The 23,369-nt window shown below is 38.6% G+C and overlaps 1 protein-coding gene across 1 annotated transcript in view; it reads left to right on the top strand.

Annotated features, from left to right (window-relative positions):
• Positions 1-877: 877 nt before the first annotated feature.
• The window catches only part of LOC139720795 (glutathione hydrolase 1 proenzyme-like), a 39,765-nt gene continuing 17,273 nt past the window's right edge, over positions 878-23,369 (top strand). Inside the window, exons 1-7 of the mRNA XM_071632466.1 lie at positions 878-986; positions 5,571-5,675; positions 7,312-7,559; positions 14,065-14,220; positions 14,869-15,051; positions 20,274-20,397; positions 20,743-20,812. Coding sequence (XP_071488567.1) covers positions 878-986; positions 5,571-5,675; positions 7,312-7,559; positions 14,065-14,220; positions 14,869-15,051; positions 20,274-20,397; positions 20,743-20,812 — 995 coding nt within the window. The remainder of the gene's footprint in view (positions 987-5,570; positions 5,676-7,311; positions 7,560-14,064; positions 14,221-14,868; positions 15,052-20,273; positions 20,398-20,742; positions 20,813-23,369) is intronic.

The raw sequence follows: 23,369 nt of genomic DNA on the forward strand, positions 1-23,369 counted from the left end.
CCCTTGTTTAGCATTTGAATTGATGGTTAGCCCCCCCCCCCCCTTCTTTTTTTTAAGGGAACGATCCTCAATGACACCTATGTAATTCGTGTGAGCACCGATTATTCAAATGAATACAACATTCCTAATGAAGCCCCCCCCCCACACACACACACACACACACACTCACTAACGCGAAAACATTCCATGGATGCCAATGATACAATATTTCTTCCGTAATGTATACACCTTATGACAACAGACGGACAAACAGAACACGCCTGCCGTGTTCGGCTTTGCCTTCCCCACCCGCATTTTGCTGCGCGATTTCTCAAATTGCAATTTATGCAAATGCAGGCCGAATGTATAACCCATATCTGCCGTGTAGCTTTTAATTTTGTTTTGTTTCAATCACATGATTACCCGAGCGAGAAGGTACAAGCTGGGTAGCTAGTAATAGACAAGTAGGGGGGGGGGGGGGTGGACAGAGTTAGAGCCTGGTAGACGAAACCCATTTCTAATCCATCACTTTCACTGAGCAGAACTGGAAGCGATGTGTAGGCGCTCTGCTTCGAGCATCTTCCCGAATAGCGTGATTAAAGCTACATCGTACGGACACAGCAAGTAAGTCTGTACTCGGCTCATGTTACAAATTATCTTCTCTTTCAACGTTCTGTAGTGTGTTCTCCTCTTGAGTTTCAATTTGCACAGCTGGAGTAACATTAGACACTTCACATTATTGCTCAGTGCGTCGCCTTTTATTTCCAAGAATCTGATCCACGCATGTAATATTACCCTCCTCAAGCCTATAGACTATGGACATTGCTGTTACTCCAGTGTGCAGTATGTAGAGTGACCTAAAGTATTATCAGACGACCACGCTGCTGGTAGATTTACCATGGAGCTATTCGGATTCAACCTGACAGCCGGGCGGGAAACGTACGTTCCAGGTGACGTGGTCAACGGTGAGATCATTCTGCAGTCGAGCGCCTGCGAAGTCGTCGACGGTGAGCTCAAACTCTATGTGCTTTCGGAAAGATTTCGATCACTTTACTATAGTGTTCATTGGGGATCTCATTCTATACAGTGGACTCACATTGCAAATAGACTAGCACGGTTATAACGAAATTCCCGTTACAACGAAGTAAATACAAATTCAGGTCCTGGAAATTATCGTCTATATATCTTTGTAATTACTCTACTGTTCGGCTATCACGAAATTTCGATATAACGAAAGAAAATTGCCTGCTCCGAGGACTTCGTTATACGGGAATCGCCTGTAAACGTATTTGATATTGCTGACGATTTGTGAAGATCCCTATTAGGACCCTTCTCTGATTTTCAAAAGATTCGGAGGTAGAAATGTTCTTGATGCGAAGCGCGCGGCGAGCCTATATTCTTATCAATACACCATTTTCTGAGGAGACGATAACCTATGAGCATGAGAGTAAGCCCGAGGTGGCTGTTAATGTGGAGTATAGGAGTAGCCCAATTAGGCAAAAGCTTGCTGTCATAAAAAGAGCCATTTTTCCGAGGGCTGTCACACACATTATGAACCAATGCCTGGCCAGCTGACCGAGAAGAAGAAAAAGAGGCAGCATAAGGTTTGCCAGCAACACAAACTGCAACTACCGCTAATGGCCGATTCCTTTTATCCGTTCTTGAAAGAAATCTCCTATATGGGATCTTCGAGCAATCAAAACGGACAGGAGACTTTTTTTTCACGAACACTGGCAGAGAGTGTCTAAACAGCCAACTGAGTAGCCCATTAAGACTGATCTTAAAAGTAATGTAAGCCCTTCTGTATAGGGACAGATGAGGGTAGGGCTTGAGGTTAGGTTTGGGAAAAAGTCCCTTTTGGTACAGCCACCCACTTGCACCACTCTACTACCCTACCCTTGTTAGCTTACGCACGGATGCACGCACGCACACACATTTGGTAGTGGAGTGTTTTTTTTGGGTGGCTATCCCCAGGATGTTATTTTCATTAAAGTATGAAATACATACTGGAACTTTATCATACCACTTTTATGCAGTGTTAATTGTGAGTTGTAGGGCATAATAGGTAAACAGTGCAGCATTTTCAATGGTTACTTTGAATTTAGTCCCATACGTAGTAATCAAAGGAGAAATAAAACATAGACCCGCTTACAGTGCGGGGCTGGGCCGAGCCGCGGCCGAGCCCAGCCTAAATTGCGGGGCCGAGCCCCGCAATTTTGTCCGTTTACACTGCCGGGCTCGGCCGCGCTTTTGATTCAAACCTTTCAATATTTTGTCGTAGTGGCGCTCTGCTTGTAAACAAACGCAAATTGGTTGTAGTCTGGTTTTCAGACCCTTTGCCGACTGGATTCTGTGGCGACGAAGTCGCCGTTCGGGCAAAGGCCTTTGCCGAAGGAAAAATCCTTTGCAGGACAAAACCACCTAAAACTATACTAGTTTTCGACGTTGAGGGGGTTAATATCCTGAATAACGAAATAGTACCGGCAGAGGGGTTGGAAGCCAGACTAAAATTGGCCGTGCATTTGGCCCAGTTAGCGTTTACACTGAGAAAAGGCCGGGCTCGGACGCGGCTCGGCCGCGGCCGAGACCAACTCCAGAGCGTGGCCAAATGCGCGGCCAATTTTGCCCCCGCATTTGGCCTTTTGCGCGTTTACACTGAAATGAAGGCGGGCTCGGCCGCGGCCGAGCCTCGCACTGTTAATGGGGTCATAGTGAAGAAAATGAGAGTACTGTAGCGTAATTGTAGTTTTCGCGAGACAATTTCTCACCCTGACATAGCGGGTGCATGTAGTTGATGATTATCATTTTGAAAATTAGCTGCTTCTTGCCGCAGAAATAGAAAAAGAAAGTCCCCTTGGCATTCATTAAATTGGCACCTCTAAATATAACTGTACAACTTTTCTTGGAGAAAGATTATAGACTGAACTGCTCAAATTAATCTAGTTTATACAACATCAGGAAATATTACCAATCCTTTGCCAATTTGAGAGTATATCAGGAACTTTAATCATTGATCATATCAATGACTTTGATCTGTTATGTCTTGCCAATTTAAGGATCAGCTAGTTTATAAAGGGATTTCGCGACAGTTGAAGGTTCTGCAATCAAAATTGTAAGATGTGAATATACAAGCAAAGGTTCAAATGATTCAGACTTACAAAGCAGTGGCAATGAAAAGCAATCATCAATATGAAAGATTCGACAATAAACACAGATGATTATATATGGTTTTTGTGCCATGATTTGCCAGCACCATGATTTGCCAGCATGATTTGCCAGCATTGCGTGTAATGAAGCGACGCCAAGTAATAATGCGGCGGGTCAGTTTTTCAGAAAGCTTAGCAATATACGCCCTATACGAGACACGACATACTATAGCGCTGTCCAAATTTCATCGCCTCAATGACATGGCAGTAATTAGTTTCTCTCTATCTACTAATTACTTTCTATCTTGATTTGGGCAATTTATGTGAATTAACACAAAACCAGTCCAGGCATAAGCAGACAAGGTGCTAACATAAAGCAGGGAGGTGCCTCCCTGCATAAAGCAATGAATCATAAATATGAATGAAAGCGCGAAACCATGCAGTGAGAAAGAGACAGAGAGAGAAAGAGACGGAGAGACAGACAGACAGAAAAGACAGACAGACGGAGGAAAGGAGAGAGAGAGTATCTGGCTATAAGACAAATTCTTTGATCGTTATGAGAAACAGTGTCTTTGGGAGGGGAGAATAGACCAGTTCGTAATTCCACTTTGCGCATAAGCAGAAAAAGGTCCTTTGTACCAACAGGCATTTTGGTTTGTAAATTCACTGAGATAAGCATCCGTGATGCGATGATTATTCATGTGATCCTTATCTAGATGGTGCTTGCCAGCACATCCACCTGACAGCAAGAATGGTATTTCGCAATATAAAAGGAAATAGGCTGTTATTGCCTTCAGTACAAAACAATGAAATGGATGCCTGCTAAATCGTCAACTGATGGAGTATTCTGATCACCTGATCTAAACGCAAGTTCATTCTTTGTTTGAACATGAATTCCATGAACTGTTACGTCGGACAAGCTTATGCATTATGCCACTTTGAAAACGGGTGAAGTGCCTAACCAACTAGAAAAAAAGAAAGGTCATTGTACCAATGTGTAGGCCTACATGAGCTAATTACGAACTGGCTTATTAATCTTCATGCTCAAATATCTAGGTACACTTGGCAAGACTCTACTCGTCTGATTATCACTTTGATTAGAATAGAGCTGTTCTAATGTGAGTGTCATTATGTATAATGGTGTGCGTGTGTGTGTGTGTGTGTGTGTGTTTGTGTATGTCCCTGCTGTAAAGAACACAGCGTCCCACAGTGTGTTAATAATGTGTTCACGTACTCGACTTTGTGAAAACGCTTGAATTTACACGTGTGAAAATAATTTCACACTGTGGTGTGGTTTTTCAGAGGGAGTTCACATTATAATGTTTTGTTTTGACACTGCAAATTGATGATTCACACTGTTAATTGATGATTCATAATGCGTTCACAATATTAAAACGTTCACAATTAAATTAATAGTGTTAAGAGATTTCACACTGTGTTCACAATGTTTTGAAGTTCACACTGTGTTCACAATGTGTTTACACTGTATACTTCATATTGCGCTTAACACCGTGGGACGCTGTATTCATTCTTAGGAGTATACCACGTTTAGATGAGTGTTTCTTTGAATTAATGTATATTTCAAAATAACGTTTATGAGGACTGGGAGAAAACTTACAGAGAAAGTGGTTCCATGTGACAGTTCATCGATAACACGAAATGAGTATTGTTTAAACGCATTTGTGTTAGTATCGTTTAAGGGAATAATCTAATGTCTCCAGAGCGTTATCAAAGCTCAAGAGACTACAAGCTCGTTCAATATTTCATTCTAAGTGCGATACTATTCACAGGTGATTATGTAGGTGCGAAATGAACAAATACGTCAATACAGTTGTATAATGCAGCTCTCTATGGGACTCGGCCTTCTAAAGAACCCCGATGAATTATACAGCACATATAGTCTCATATATAGTTATGACCTTATCGCTGACTCATTAAATATCTCATTTTGAAGTACAAATCAGCCGTCGAATAATATCTCGTGTGTGTGTGTGTATGTGTGTGTGTGTTAGTGTATGCGAGAAACTAGCTGTTAACAATATTTTCGATCTACATTTCTTGATAGCCACAAGGACATTTTAAGAGTTCAAAATCTTTCATAGTCATACCATAATTTCTCTCGATATTGACTTACCAGTCTTTTTTTTTCGCTTAGTAATCTGACCTCTTGATATTACCATGTTGTTCTCTTTTGATTGGGGGGGGGGGGTAGACTGAATAGAGCGTCGTTTGCAGCAGTAGTTTCAAAACTAGGAAATAATACCGAGATAAGAACAAGGAAATCGCGGTCATCTTCATATTGCAAGATCCCATGTGGGTAGGAAACGAACAGTTTGGATATTCGAATCACAGATTTAAAGAACAAAAAAGAACAAAACGTCGATATAAACTGCACGCAGGATTAACACCCATTTCATATCCGTCTTTTCGCTCTGATCAAAATAGACCTGACGATATGTTTGGTCGGAGAATGTCAGGTAGAAGTCAAAGGATGGTTCTCCAAACAGTGTGACTCGGAAAGTTACCTCAGCGTAAAGAAATGCCTCGTTGGTGAGTGAATGAATGATGATATTTATACAAATCTATATGTTCGCTATGAAATATTCCTCAGTTTTTGTTTCCCCTCGTTTCTCCATTTTAATCTCTTTTTTTTCCTTTTACAACAAGCACTATGACTCAACTTTTTTTTTGCTATCAACAATTCTAAATGTACCATTAGTACTCGTTATAGTAATAGTACTATCAATACTAATATGAGTTAGTAATAAAAAAATCGGAATTGCAAGTAGCAGAATAGAAGTAGTATTAGTAGTAGCAGTATTCATTACTACTGCTTCTACTAGTACCATCACTATTTCTACTACGACTTTATACTATTAATCCTTCTTCTACTACTATACGTACTGTACTACAACTGCTGTGATCATTACCACAGTCGTTACTACTTTTACTCTTCCTTCTCCTCCTCCATCTTTACTACATAAATCCACTACTACTAGTACTACTACTACTCTGCTACCACTAACATTATAGCTGTCACCTATGATACAGTTTTTTTTTTTCAACGTTACGCACTGTATGTATACCATTCCTACAACTGTTTTCACTCTTCATTGTTCGTTCCCTCAAAATTCCTTACTCATTATCTTCATTATTACCGTCATCATCGTCAGTATTATCATCGTTATCATAAATTGTCGTCGTCTTCTCTCTCAATTGAATATACAGGTCGTTTTTGTTCGTTATTGATGTACATCAAAGTGAAAATTGTGCATGAAAACGAAATTTATGTAAAATGCAAAGTCATTTTGAAAATCATTCGGCAGAATTTGACTTTAACAAAAAAGAGCGCGAGTTGATTTCTGTATCGGTTCAGATGGTTTGCAGAAGATGGTGTTGTCATATCGGGACTCGACATGGTCGGTGTTATCTCTTATCTTTGCGGCGTATAGTAGGTTATTGTGGTCGTGTTGGATGAGTGGACAATAAAAAGCAAACAACAAAAAAAAAACCAACAAAACACAACAAAATAAAACAAAGGAATCTTTTCAACAACAAATCAAGCAGCCAGGCAGTTGGCTTATTCTTTTAAAAAATCACCGCGATGCCCAGCTTAGCTAAATTACAAAAATAAAATGCTGAATACTCCTCTCAATCGGATCGGATAAGTTTTCTTTGCTGTTGTTGTTGCTGTTGTTGTTTTGATTTGTTTTTTTTTTACAACAAGTATTTAAAGAACTGTTTTCTCCAGAAGGCAATTTAAGAGATTATGACAATAGATGTAATTTTCCGTCTTTGGTTTGGAGGAGACATCCTTGTACAGGTTCTATACGCATGGAAAAAGAAGTCAGTATACCCGAAATTAAGAATGAAGATAAGTAGGGCCTAATGAATTTTGTTTTCGAGCGTGCCGTAATACGAATGCCAGTTTAAAGAAAAATGGTATCCTTTACTTTCAAGCACAGTAATTATAATGTATCACTTTACTTGGCTTTAATATAGTGTATCACTTTACTTGGCTTTATGTGCAAATGACATATGGGACAATCACCTCCACCCCCCCCCCCATATTGCAGTATGTCCCTGAAAGGTAGGTAATGGTGTTATCGTGTTATATATGCGTCATTGTTATGATTTCTTTCTTTTTTTCTGCAAACCCAAAACATATGCTATGCGTTTTATGTAGATCATGCGTCACCAGAATCGGACAGAAAGCTGTACTCACGTGACCTTCGTGTCAAATACTTCGAGATCGACGTTCCGGAGGGCCACTTCCCGCCAACGTTCAAGAGTCCAAACGGAGATGGTTGCATTCGCTATGACGTCATCCTCAGGATGAGACTCAGAGGAAAGCATGAGCTCGTGACGTCGCGACCAGTGCGCATAGTGGAAGACGCAAGTGCGAGTGCGTTACCCGAGGTCACATTTAGGCAGGTGAGTCACTGTGCGTGTGTAGGACTCCAATACTGGTAATATCCAGTGTAACTGCACAGCGTCGTCAAGGCGGTCTCGAAGGAAAACGGATGAACTTTTGGTAACAAATGGTGACCACTCATCATCATATCAAAACATGATAGCAGTCAGGTCATGTTGGAACAAGAGGCAGTAGGTACACAGAGCGCATCAAAAAAAAAGAAAAATGGAGGAATCCAACTTTGGAGGGCTACTATTTCATCATTGTCAGCTATGGAGAGCGCAATGTTAGTTGTGAGGAAAGAAGAACAGTTCTTTTTTCCTCACAACCAACGTTGCGCTCTTCAACGTTAGTTGGATAACTTTTCTTCTTTCCAGTGATACCTAATTATGACTTGACTAATGTCATGCGTGACTGAGCATATGAACTTTAAGACAATAATGACAAGTTGCACTTTTTCTAAGAGTGAGTGTAACATGAAGGAACAATGAATGTCTCTCACTGAATGGACGAGATCTGTTCATGAAAAAAAAAATAGGTCAGCTTGCACGACTGCAGGTTTGTGTTTCGGTTTGTGTTTGGGTTTCATTTGAACATTATATGGTCCATAACTTTTAACATAGCCTCCTGTGCGATAGCATGGTCACTCACATAAAAGCCAACCCACACAGTCCATATTCATCACATAGCTTGCAGCGACAAATTATGTCCTGAATATGAAGAGAGTAAAATGGATAATGGGTTAGCCTTTGTGAGAGTGACCAAGTTATCAATGTTGAAGGATATGGACCATAAAAGTTTAGAAAAAAAATCTAAAAACACAAACCTGCAGTCGTGCAGGCTGACCTATTGATTTGACCACTTTCATTGACAGATCTCATCATTCAGTGGGACATTCATTGTTCCTTCAAAATAAAGCTCAAACTTGGAAAAGTGCAATTTGTTATTGTTGTCTTTAAACTTCATGTGCTCAGTCATGCATGACATTTGCCAGGATAATTTGGCATCAATGGAAAGAAGAAGAGTTCCCCTTTCCTCACAATTAACACTGCGCTCTCCATGGATGACAATTATGTAATAGTAGCTCTCCAAATTTTGATTATTTTCTTATACGCTCTGTATTTCATCTCAAAGGAACTAACATAAAGTTAGGGAATCAAAGGACTGGGGGAGACAAAAAAAGAAAGAAAGTTGTGGAGCGGCTTACTCATGCATTGGCTATTCAGATGACAATTTTGATGTCGACCTTGAGGTGAGTTGTTCTGACGTGTCCATACCTTGTTGGTTGTCATGGAGCCTGAGGAAGACTGAAAGTGATCTACAAACTTGAAAACGACGTCGGAAAACTGATGTCCTTCACTAAGAATGACCAAAATAGATGTTTCGGTATGAATTAGACTGCATTAGTGTTGACTGACAGCAAAAAGCCTATTTGCCGTGCTTTGACTTATCAGAGTTCATCACGCATCGTCAGTGTGTAAGTAGAAGCCATGTTTTGAAAACCTTGCAGGTTTCCGCATATCTAAAGATACGCAGACTAGGTAGCAATAACATAAACCAGCTTGTGAGAACAAACTTCCAAAGCTAAAGTACCACTAAGATTTTAAAAGTATTGTTAGAATCCCTTTAATTTGCTTTAAAAGCTAAGGTGCTAGCCATCCAGTGCCGTTAAGGTAGAAGAGTCTAATTTACCATTGTTGGCGTAAGTGCGAGGTCCTTTATAGTCTCAGGTCATCAATCTACAACATTATTTATCCCCTCCAAAACAGTGACACAACTTCATGATTTGAGTTTGAAAAAGGAAAAGGTCAACGGAATATCATTACACTGAACATAATCACCTGAGTTCTCAGGAAATATAAGTGCTTTGATTCGTTCATACCATTTCATCTACCAATATTCTTGGCACGCAAGTAGCGAAAAAAAGACCCACGTGTTCGTTCATATTGTTTCCGGGTCTTGAAGTAAAAATGAAACCTGAAATTTTAATCTTTGATAGAGTCTCTTCTACCTCTAGTTCTCACAGTAATTATAATACAAAGTTTGATCGTCCTTAAAATAATTATATAACAAGAGAATTAGACGCATTGATCAGCCATTGTCGTGAGATAAGTACAACCTGTCATTTTTTTCCAACTTAGATTGTCATGTTCATTTTCTCGCTAAACACCCGTGCCCTTTACATACGTGAGATCTTGACAGGTTAATATTAGAATTTCCCCGCAATCTTATGGCGTGTCCACAATATTGGGTGCTGCCAGATGCAATTGTAATATCTGGGACTACTACCCATACCATAAGAGTAGCAATCTCTTTTTCTATGTTATCTGTTAGGTCAGTGGATTGAAAGTGCCCACTGACCTCTTCATGTCCATACTTCCGATTTCGGCGAAATTCTATCGACACTAACCGTGTCTTGTTTGATAGAGCAAGGTGAAAATAAAATTTAGATATAATGGTTCTTTAGCGCATGCATATATAATAATACGACCACTTACTTTGTTTCTCACAGCTCCTAGTGATCTGAAAAGTCATTAAGAATTTGATAGTACCGTATCAACAGTAAATGAAATGATTATTATGCTAATTTCTCTGGAAATATGTGTGAAGTTTTATCCTAAATCGCGTGTGCCAACACGCATACTCAATGAGTCTTGCAACAGACCCTCGACTTAGCCCTACGAACTATGTATAACAATCATGAATTCACTTGTTTGCTTTTTTGTTTAATTTGTTTTTAAACCCGGTATAAGAGGGACAGATCTTTTTGCATGAGTTTGGACTTTAACATCCGGCTGACAGTCGGTTTCAGTGGAGCATGTTTCCGAGCAGGAAATGGAGGGCGATGGAACGCAGCAATGGCATTTTTGACGCCTGTTGATGTGGGGATAAATGCAAGTAAAATGATAGCTCAGTTTGTGGGGAAGAATAATCATTGTCAATGTTAGATTGGAAATTTTGATGGTGCAAGGGACTATAGCTTTTTAGGCTGTCAACAGCGAATTTTAAGCCACATCCTACTGCCCGGTTTCTGACATTAGAATGACCTTCTGGACAGTACATCTTTGCTGTCGATTATTCATCAACTTATTATTTTTTTTCTCTTCATGTAATAATTCATGTATCCATTAGCAATCAAATCAGTTATCTATTTACGTTTTATTCTCGTATTTGTTGACCCATCAATTATTCATCTTACTTTTATTGTTTGCTGCACGTCATTATGCCTAAAGGGTTCATTAAAATCATAATAAATTATTACGATTTCCATGAATGTTAAATCTAAATCTCAACATAATTATTGATATGTTCACTAGAAATCCTCTCTTACTCTCTTTCTCTTTCTCTTTCTCTCTCTCTCTCTAAACCTAAGCATGTTGGTGATGAAACTAACATCATCAAAATAAAATAAAACAAGCAAACCAACACAAAAAACAGCGAGCAAACGCTTCTAATGAAAGCATGTGAAAATATTTTTATTTCATTATTTCATTTTCGCGATTCATTTTTAAGTATACGATGGATCTGTCCTCGGTAGCGGGGGCTCTTTAGGAAACAACGTAATGCAGCAACTGCTAGTTACGTACAGACGGTGATCTTTAACTTATGGGAGGATAAGGTCGTAGATAACGAAATTGACTTTGTCAGTTGTCGACGAAATAGCATTTCGTGACGAAATTGTCATATTGTGACGAAAGAGACCACCGTCAAACCCCACTGGAAAGAACACAGTGTCCAACAGTGTGTTCCCAGTGTGTTCGTATATTTGACTATGTGAAAACGCTCAAATTTAACAGTGTGAATATGATTTCACACTGCGATGTGGTTTTCACAGAGTGTTCACATAGTAACAATGCTTTGTTTCACACTGTGAATTGACGACTCACATTGTGTTCACACTGCTAAAACGCTCGAATTTAACAGTGTGAAGAAATTTCACACTGTGTGGTTCTCACACTGTGAGACACTGTGTCCTTTCCAGCAGGGATCACTTGGCACCCCATACTTACCTACCAACTTGTCTGAACGTAACTTATGTTAATGAACTGGACGTATAGGTGACACACACATATGCAAATTTTACACACAAATGCATGGTACACGGCGCATGCTGATTCCAGAATGAATGGACGTAACAGGTCAATAAGCCAGTTCGGGGTTCCAGTGTGAGCATGAGCAGAAAAAGGTCATTTGTACCCAGAGACAGGTTGGTTTTCAATTTCACTGAGATAAGCATTTGTAATGTTATGATTATTCATGTAATCCATATGAATGGTGCCTGCCAGTACATCCACCTGACAGCAAGCCTGGTATTTGGCAATGTGAACAGAAAAAAGTTTGTTAATATATTCAAAACGGCTCCATGACATTTGTTCCTGCGACAATTACTCCCATGATATATCTGCATGCTAAGCCAAACGTAAATTTAACCCATAACCCTAACCCTAACCCTAATCCTAATTCTCACATCAAACCAAACCTAAAACCCTATCACAACCCTAACCCTAACCCTAAGTCCTTAGAGAAAATAAGATCGGAGCAATTGTCGCAGGAGCAAATGTCGTGTCACCATTCAAAACAGCACAATGAAATGGATGCTTCCCAAAGTGTTGATTGACAACCATTCTGGTCACTTCATCTACACAGGTTCATTCTTTGTTAGAATACGAGTTCCATAAATTTTACCCTGGGTAAATAAGACCTTATTATTATTATTATTATTATTATTATTATTATTATTATTATCATTATTATTATTATTAAATTGCTATGTTGGGCAAGCTGCTGCATCATGTCACTTTGAATTGAGTAAAGTGCCTAACCAACTGAGAAAAGTGAAAGGTCATTTGTACCCATGTGCACATTAGAGCTATCTCCGAACTGGCTTATTCCTTGAAACGACGCTTGGGGCGGCTTGTTTTTGATATGCCATTTGCGATGTTGATGGCGTTTGCTATTTTCAGACAAAAGGTCAAGGAAAATCGATTGACTTCCACAAAAAGGGCAATTACCTGTCATTTTTGGCCTTGAATGTTCAATCCTGTCTTTTCCGAACTCTTCCGACACTTAAAAAGAAAGCTCTGAAATTCCCACGTCTGAAACTTCGCTAAACTGTTTTTTAGACATTCATATTATTCTAGAGACTTTTTTTTTTGTCTTTGCAGACGTTGAACAGACCACATACAACCCGAATCTCATGAACTCCATGGAGAACATAATATTTTGTACGCATATTGCCCAGTCAATATTCTTCTTGATTTCTTCCTGAATTTTCCAAACCAGTCCTGCCCTTTGCATTTATGTATCCATTCAGTACTTGTATGAGCAACATAGGAACATCCGTGTAGATAAAGAACCTTATGTAACAAATGAACAAACAAAAATGGGTCATGACGTACGTATATCAGACTGCAGTTGTTGTGGTCCCACACGAAGGTCATAGCTATCACATAATACATGAACTGACTGCTTGCAGGAACAGATTATGCCTTGCTTTAAACCATTGGTAGCCAATATAGTCTCGGAGTGAAGGGTAACCTGTTTTAGAACGTAAAATGCACTCATCATTAAATTACAACTAAGTGTTCAGGATAACTTCATTTGTATCATATTTATTTCTTTCTAGGGGATCATGAAATGACGGTTGGAATAGAATGCATACAATGTAATGCTACAGAATTGTACCCTTCCTTGTCTTTCCAACACTCTACTCTCACGCCTACACTCATCGCCTTTTGTTCTGAAATTGTCGAGAGGGGAAAGTGATTAACATACAAATAGTTCTGTAAACCACGGCGCTTCCGAATGGCCTCTAGTCAGCTAATTAGTGTGTGTATTTAAAACATAGCCCGGTGCATTCGACTCCATTGAACTCAAAAAAGTTCGCTAAATTGACTCCTCCTCGCTGCGTGACATTTCCTGCCTGACTGAAAGTTGTCCATCTGCATGACTTTACTCATTCCCAGACCATCAGCAAATCAGTCCACGAGGAAAGTGCAAGTGATTGTTTAAAAAGTGAAACGCAAGTAATATGAGTCAAGATTTCTTCTTGGAAGTGTATGTCTCAAAACGGTGGTTAAGAAATAGATCAAAAGATGTTGTATAGTCGAAATCTGGACAACTACCTGACAACTGTCGCTATACAGCCTAAGGAACAATGACTATTGTACCTGATGTGTCGAAAAGGCGACATTCATCCATTTATACCTTGTTTTTCTATTTCCAAATAATATAGGCCTACATGAATTGTATTACAACCCTCAAAATGACGGTATATTTCATACAACATATATCACATAGAGAAGTAACTAAAGAATGGAAAGAAAATTGAGGGGCCGCTAAAAAGCGAACTTGTAAAAAAGCATGCAAGTAGACCTACATTACATTGCAGCAACTTGGAACATAACACTGATAACAGTCATGAAAGCATACACTTCGTGTTTACGAAGTGACGTAGTTACGTCACCTTGTAACTGTGGGCCTCCTCCGTGGACGTGAAACTTTGTCTTTCACTCTCATTTCCAGTCACTAATCGGGTCACCAGTTCCGTTCATGCGACGTGCCGTGACGCCAATCCACGTTTATTGTGAATCAGACGCTACCGTCGTCTACGTCACTGCTACCCTGAGACGAAAGAGGGCGCCATCCCTAAATGCGTTCGATCAACTTCGTTTGGTCCAGGTACAAAAATGTACTAATGACAACAATCAAGTGAATGATAAACTGACAGTAGCAACAGTTATAATCATTACAACAATGGTGATAATTACATAAGTTTGTTTCTTCATTTTTATATAATATCCAAATACTTGCCTCATTGATTCTGAATGTGTCCGCGATCAAGATGTTATTGCTGAAGAAAATGTCTGCTTACAAATCAAATCCTTGGGTGAATTGTTATTTAGTCGAGTTTTACAGTAAAACGAACAATCATCTTATAGTGATGATAAGAAGCTCCGCCCGGCGAAACAAAAATGTTATGCTTGCGTGAACGGGAGTTGTAACAAAAATACAATTTTGCTACTCGGGCCAAAATGATTATCTAGACACAAAATAAATTTGCTGACCCGGAAATATTGTCCTTTGCAGGCAAAATGGTACATACGATAATTCCAGTTTAGATAAGAAAACTAACCAAAATTTTCATTTGGTCATTTTCCTGTATTGTTTATGCTCCACACCTTGTCAAAACCTTTTTAATGTGTGTCGTAATAGTGTCTGTCCGGGTGTCATCCAGACGAAAACAGGAGACATGACATAATTCAAAATATTCTCTTATCTTTCATGCGTCTAACAATGCAATAACCACTCTTCCGCACTGCTATGAAGCGGATACAGTATAGAATCGGGAGGAATAAAGTCTACGAGAAGTTCCATACCATCAGCTGCTGCGATGACATCCGACTGCATACGAACAGCGAAAACGAAGTCACGGTTACCATGGCATTTTCCAGGAAGAACCTTCCCACAATCCATCACTGCGGACTTATCTCCATTCAGTATTTCTTACAGGTAACAGCCGAGATTTCTTTAGCCAGTCAATAAATTTTGATGACTGTTAGTTCTCTTACCAAGGAACAAAGATCAAGTTTAAAAGGCTACGCGCTTAATGCTCATGCTTACTATTACAGCATTTGAGCAAAGAAATATTCTGAAATAATTATCTTGACTTTTTCTTTACTGCAGACTTCCTCCTGCCTGAGGTCTCCACTGAAAATCCCGTTCGCATTGTGATGACTAGGAGGTCATTGTTCGCGTTGAAGTCGATCAGAAAGCTAACCTAGAGTGATGAGTGCTGTAATCAAGACTTTCATTCACTTTTGGTTTGTCGAGTACGATCAAAGGCTAATAGAATGTTGACTGAAGGTCAGAAATCGCTGGTCCATCCGCATCCACCAGTTCACAACAAAGAAATATATCGTCTGATGTGAATGTTGTCATTGGAGGCACCGGTGACATTGCAGGTTGTGGAGCCTATAATTCACTGACTACATGCTTTGACATGACTTAAACTCTTGTCGGTATTTAAGTATCGTACCTCGGAAGCAGCGGATTAAAGTATGGTGAGATCAAGATACAATGATGTCTGTCGGAAAAGAACTGTGTGTATAAAGTATCACTGTGAAACTTATTCATTAACCTGTATACGAGTCGTAGCCGGTTTGGATATTTGCCGCATGCACATTTAATTCCTATCATGCTGTTGAGTCATGAACAAAAAGTTAAACATCCGTTTAAATAATTATATAAAACAATTTTTTGCCATTTTTCCCCATGCTGTTCTAGTGATTACAAACGCATGACGAATTTACCGGATATATGGCTAGTCACTCAGTAAAATGGTATGTTATAAACACAGACATCATTATAATCATTAACAATGTATACAGCGGCTGTCGGCAATGATCGTGTTATTATAGTAATTGTTATTGATATAGAACGTCTGCCGCTGCTGGAAAGAACATGGTTTCTCACACTGTGCTCACCTTGTTCACAGTGCATGTGTTCACATAGTCGACTGCGTGAAAACGCTCGAATTTAACAATGTGTAGATGATTTCATGCTGTGGTATAGTTTTTCACAGAGAGTTCACATACTACTTTCTGTTTCACACTGTGAATTGATGATTCACAGTGTGTTAACATTGTTCAAACGCTCAAATTTAGCAGTGTGAAGAGATTTCACACTGTATTCACTGTGTTTCACATTGAGTTTCACACAGGGGGACACAGTGTTCTTTTTTTTCAGCAGAGTGGACAGTACATGAGTCAACACACATCTCTCTACCACTGACATTAGAGAGTTTATGTTTGTTTGTTTGTTGTTTGTTTGTTTGTTTATTTTTTTTTCGACTGGTTTCTACCGCAGGGATTGCTGTATGATCTGGTGTCAACGAGTTAAACTTCATGGCATGGTAGCTAGGGTGTTAGCATTCGAGTTGTGTTTGTGCAGTGTCAAACTGATTTCATACTAAGTGAAATATTTTCTTTGCCGCTGTGCAAATGCTTAACTGATGTTTACATATTATGAAGCGACCTTATCTCGTTTGAGATACGGTCGGTTTGTTTATGAAGTCAAAGTCCTTAAATTTTGATGAAAGTTACCTTTCGCCCAGTCGCGGTGTGCATCACCCCTATAATCAAACTAGGCCATAATCATAAACGAATTAATAGCCATAAATTGAGTCATTATCATTCATGAATGCAATTAACACACATAAAGGTGATTAGAGCCATTATTCTGTCATATCTGCGCTAAACACACCAAGTCATGGTATTGAACAGCAATGCAATTAAACCAAATAAACTGCTTGGCATCTATACACGCAGTCAGTATAATATGTTTTATGATTCTGTGTTTGTTTGTTGTGACGTTTATTCTTGGCAGTAAGTTTGTATCGTCTGTTACTTATCATCACCAACTCTAAGGCTACGCTTCCCCTGATAACCCAAACAATGAACTGTTTCATTTACCTGTCTCAACTGAGAATATTTTAGTATGATAATACTTGGAACCAAGTTTGCATGAGTTTATTGTTGCTATGTCGGGCAAGCCTCGGACACACTTTTTCGGATATCAAGGTGTCCCGTAAACATTATGTGCTTAGATTGTGAATATGTAATCTGGTCTATAACGCAATTGTAGCCCGCTGCCAGTGATAAGGTGTTAAAGAGACTGTCAGATGGTGTAAAAAAGTAACGTTTTCAGTTTTTTAATTTCTATCAAGCAATATATGACCCAGTATGAGTGTGTGTATGTATAGAGTGCATGTGTATGTGTGCATGTATGTATGTATGTATGTTGATGTTTGTATTAATGGTAAAGTGTTAGAACAAGAAGATATCACACATCTCCTTTGCTAGAGTAACAAAGAAGCAATTACTTAACAAAAAAATGAATCGGGTCCAATTACAGTCCGAACCCTCCTATCCGGCCTCCCTTTATCAGGATCTTTCTATCATCCGGATGTGATCTTGGCGGGATTTTTCTCTTTCAATCTAATGATTAGGGGGAAAGGGGGAGTTCAAACTCAAACAAAATTCCTGCACAAGTTCACAGAAATTACATATTATTCCCAATCTGCAATTAACATAAAGTCACATCCAATTAATTTTCATCTAAATAACATGCATTCAGACACTCACTACCCTTAAATCACCGCAAGAACATGGATTCATTAAATCAGGGCACGGTACAGGCGATCGTTCATTGCGTAAATTATCACATTATTATAACGCAGACCAACTGAAGAGGACGTGACATGTTTACGCAAAATTGATACATTAATATTCGTACATGTATAGCTACCGTTGGGTAAAATTAAACTATTAGTCTCCCATATGTCCGGTCAAATCCCTTATCCGGATGAGCGCCGGTCCCGACATATCCAGATAGGAGAGGTCGGACTGTAATATAAAAGGGAGAATTAAAAGCTCATTTGTGACGTTTCCCGGATATATAAGAAGATTAAGGCAGAGCAAAGGAGATCTCATTTCCAATTTGAAAATATTCCTCTCTTTGAGACTCATAATACTTTTCCCCCATAGGGCGAATAATACTATATATCTATCAGATTTTGCCTTTTCCCATGCTGATACTGTAACAATCTATGGTGTTTTCTAATATTCTTACAATCAGTGCGGTAAATTTTTATCACAAACACCTTAATCATGAATTAGGTGCATTTATTATTATCATTTTACCTATGCACGTCGTTGAATTAAGGAAAGAATAAAGCTACACAGAGAAATGACTTGTCCAGGTTTCTACAGTTGTCGGACGTGAATGTGTGTGTGTTTGTGTGTGCGTGTGTTTGTGTGTGCGTGTGCGTTAAGAAAAGAAAATATGATTAAGCAGCACAAATGACAAGAACAGCTGCTTATTCTTATTCAACTAATTTCATTGTGAAAGAGAGCATGATATTGAATAAAAGTCAAATGAAAAATATATAACAAAAGTGTTCACATGTGCGTGTGTGCCGGTATGTGTGTGTGATATTGGAGGGAGGGAAGGACGTGACCTCCAGTTTTTAACTAGAGATAACAATGTTGTCGTTTTTTTTTGTTGCATAAATATGTGATTATAACGACTTTGCTCTTTTTATTACATCAACTTTAATATAGAGGGAGGTTCTCCCAATAAAACTGAATGAACGTTGAATGCAGGGAGGAGGGTGGTTGGCTTGGTTGCAGTTACTTATTCCGAAGGTACGTTTTTCCGAAGGCTCGTTAATCCGAAAATGAATACGGTTCATTAGTACGCACATTGTTTTCGTTAGCGGCCGTCCATTCATATTAGTCAAAATATATATGAAGAATTTTATCGCACAATAAAAAGAGCTAACTCCAATCTTAAGTTGAGATATTTGTCATTAAAGCTGCTAGGACAAAGAAAATGATAATGAAATACAGGATATTTTTAATCATACCTTCTAGAATTATCCTTGTTATGTCACAAGTGAGGTGTAACTGGAAAGGTTTGATTATGCTCTATCTGATGGTAGACTTACTTTGAAATGTTTGAAAATGGCGCTTAAGTCATCTTGAAATAAAACTCATCATATATATCATATTGTTATCACATATGAAATTTTATTCTAAAATAAAAGTTTCGTAATACCTAAGGTTCGGTTAATCCTTTCGTATACAGAAACTTGTTATAATGAACATATATTTGGAACGAAATTAACACCGTAGAACAACGAAGCCAATAATATAATATAAATCATTACCCTGTTTCTAGTTCACTGTGTCCAAGTCAAATTAGTATTTCGACATCGGGTCATCTTTGATTTTGGCTCGTTTATATTGATTTTTCTATTCTATCTTATTTTGTTATCATTATTACTTCTCCTTTTTTTTTTACTGGGGAAAGACATGATTCCTGACAGGGCCTGAAGTTCATAAATGTCGCCATACGAGACATTTGAATTTGGGGAAAAAGATTATATTCACCCGGTAAATATTGGCTATTGTATTTTATCGTTTTATTGCGGAGATTTATTAGCTCTAACGAAGGCTGTGTCCCGAACTCGCTCAACAAATACAACGAGAGATTTGACACAATTGTCAGAGAAGGAGAGAAAGAGAAAGAGAAAGATATTAGAGAGGGAGGGAGAGAATGAATCAGATGAGAGAGAGAGGGGTGGGTGGGAGGGAGATATAAACACGAAAATGATGAACATAACTTATGCAACGTCCTATACACTCAAACAACTTTTCTTTTCTGAAATAGACCACGGGGAAAAAAGACCGTTGACCTCTTACTCATTGTACTTCTCTGGCTATTGAAGATTGAAAATCGTTTTTTTTTTTCCCAGGTAAAGGCTGATTACTATTTTGATTGCCCTACGGAAGGTCAAAGTATGGAAATTAGTCACGTTTGACCACAAGCACAAGAAACAGACAATGAAAAGAATAGTTCTCTTTTTACATGATGTACACCTCACACAATTAGTAGCTTACTTCTTATCACATCATCAGGTAGAAACGAATGACAACAACTGACCAATCACAGGCCCGTGTGCCCCTCTGTCTTTTCAGTACCTCGAAATCTGTAATAGCTGACCTTGTGTTAACCACGCATCGATCAGTTTCACGTGGTGTGTGTATGGAATATACGTCTCTCATGATATGAAAGAGAACTTGAATGAGGCAGGAAGGAAGACTAAACATAACTGCGCAAACAGACACATCATATTTTTTTTTTAACATCGAAGTTATCGACACGTTTAGGATCGGGATTTGGAAGGCTCAGCGACAGACAACACTGAAATGGTAATGGCAGGCACACCCTCACCACGAGTGCTGGTTGCTCTAGCGGTCCTAGCGTCCGCGGTGATCCTCCCATCAGTCGCAGGTAAGTCTCCATTACGGAACTAGTGCACTCAAATCATACAGATGCCATAAGACACTCTTCACCGCATCATTGCTGTCTCACATACCAGAGAGGTACGAGGCGAGACTATAGCTGGTGAAAGCTCGAAACTATCGAATTGAGTTTAGGCTGTCTACGCCTCAAATTCGTGTGATACACATAGTCACCGTAAGCATAAAGCTATCAATTATCGATATTCGAGTTATTATGAATCGAAAATCTTAATGGCCGCTCTTCTGGTTTAATTGACAGTCCACGATTCGAATGTTCTTGGAGAGAAGTATGAGATGAATCAAAATGATTTGTTCTTTTTATTGATCATATCAGGTTCTGATGCCGGGATCTACCAGACGGCAGCAGTTGCAACTGATATTGATATTTGTTCCGAACTGGGAAGGTATATATGTTCCCGTAGAAAAGAAATACACGTATGGGTATACATATTATAAACACAGCCAAACCTTTCTTAGCGGCCGCCTGATGTATGTGGCCACTAAATCCCCAGTACAGTGTTCTAGATCCTGTATGACGGCCAACCTGTATATTGTACCCACTAACGTTGTCTTTAAGAGGCCACTTTTCTTCTGCTCCCCTTAAAGGGATGGTACAGTACTGGTGGAGATGAAAATTGGACTTTAACTTTTTTGACAGATACCAAGAAAACACTTATGAAATAGTACAGAGCATACCATTTTTAAGAGGAATTCAAAGTTTATTTGATGAAAATCGGGTTTGGAATAGCTGAAACATCCAAAAAAAGAAAGTAAAACAAAACGATCATAATAAGATGTGGGTCCCATACTTTATTAGGATCGCTCTGTTTTGGATATCTCAGCAATTTCAAAATCAATTTTCATCAAGTAAACATTGAAATCCTCATGGAATTACATGCTCTTTTATATTTCATAAGAGGTTTCTCACTATCTCACAAAAAAAAAATGATGAAAATCTGAAGTTAAGTCTCAACCAAAACTATACGATCCCTTTAAATGACAGTTTTAAATGGCCGCTAAAGAAAGGTTTGGCTGTATGCATGTTATTGAACATTGTAAACACGGTATGCATGTGGTAAAAATGTCATGTAGCTACTTGAAATGCTAGATAAATGTTTTGATAAAGTAATGATGCCAATAATGCTGATATGGCATAATGTGTAACATTATTCTACAGCAGTCAATGCTCTCCTGGTTGAGTGAAGTCAGTGTGTAACTTTGATACACTGATCATAGCATTCTCTGGAGTAGCTGGATTTTTCGAAAAACCATCTTCAAATATTTCCTTGAGAAGATGATGATTACGGATAATATTTATGACAACTTTCGGCGTAAATATTATTGAAGACAGCATCACAGAGCTGTCATCGAGCATTTGGCATATCAAACAGCTTTTTGGTTACCGTTCCCAGTGAGGTGTTAGAGAAGGAGTGGAATCTCTATCCAATTTGTGCAAATTTATGAGTAGGTTGTGCAGCATGGCCGATGAATGCCTATCGCATTCCACTGACTTGATGTCCCATCCTCCAAGCCGCTTTTCCTTAGAGGTTTGGTATGGAGACCAAATAAAAAAAAAGAAGAAATGTAACAATATTTTGTTTTAAGCTCTATTTCAAAGGAAATGTTGAAATCCTGTGTGGAACTTTTTGGTTTATGTTATGGAACAAATCCTCTCAGTTTTTCTTCAAATATTCATGTTATCAAAACCCCAGGACTGATTTAAAAAAAAAGGAATATCACTAGCATATATAAAAAAGTTTAGCGTTTTTCTATCTTGTCCACATTTGTGCATAACTTTGCATAATTGCCAGGTTAAGTAAGATAATTAGCCTATGCGCGTTCCAGAGTGTTCAATAGCAACTTACAGTTAGAGAAATACTATTTTCACTGATTTTTATTTGAGTGTACTATTCTTTACACAATAAATGATTGCTGCCAAAATATTGAAAGGGACAGCGAACTGCTGCTCGCTCGGTTTGTTGTGAATGAGGAATTAGTGCATACACAAATAGAAATGCTGTCTATTAGCACCTGCGATAGAGCACATGTTATCTTCTCCGCGCCACGGAGCATAGGTACAAAGGAGAGATTTTTGTTTCTTCTCCTTCTCTAACACCTCCCTGCTCCTCCGTATATCACCGAGCAGAATATGTTTCTGTGGCCAGCACAGCTGGAGGATGCACATTAAAAACTCCTCTACTTGCTTCCTTCTGTGCACATCATTAGGTTCAACAATACAAACCAAGTTCTGCCTTGGTAGCATCCTGTTTACAAGTAATCTTTGTCATGTATATGGAGCCCTTGTGTAGCAATGTCATCGCACTACTCCTACAATAATCAAAGTGTCAAGTTAAAGGGATGGTATAGTTTTGATTGAAGTTGGGATTTGGATTTTAGCATTTATGAGATATTTAGAAACCGCTTTATCAAACATGACAGAGCATACCATTCTTAAAGTAATGCGAAATTAATTTGAAGAAAATTGGTTTTGAAATGGCTGAGATATCAAAAAACAAAGAAGTCCAAATAAAAGATAGTACCAACTTATAGATGATAATTCGGATCACTTTGTTTCTGGATATCTCAGCCATTTTAAAAACCGGTCTGCACAAAATGAACTTTGGTGGATTCCTCTTCGAATTGTATACCCCTAAATATCCAATAAAATCGTTTCTAATTATCTCACTAAAAGTTAAAATCTGAATCCCCACCTCAACCAAGACTATTTCAACCCGCTACGATAGCAGAAAGTTCAGCACCTCATGTGAAGTTGAAGTTGAAGTTTGAAGTATTTATTAGCAACAACATTTTGAACATGTACATATAAGAATCATAACACAATTGTATCTACATACATATGTGAAAAAATATACTTATCTGTCATTCCTTTATAATAACAGGATTGAATGATGATATTTGACAGTTAATATGATACATGTAGCATAATTCTACAAAGTTGCT

The sequence above is a fragment of the Diadema antillarum genome, unplaced genomic scaffold (genome assembly GCF_040938485.1).
Source record: "Diadema antillarum isolate AM-2024a unplaced genomic scaffold, OU_Dant_1.0 scf00000000, whole genome shotgun sequence".
In the NCBI taxonomy this organism is placed as follows: Eukaryota; Metazoa; Echinodermata; class Echinoidea; order Diadematoida; family Diadematidae; genus Diadema; species Diadema antillarum.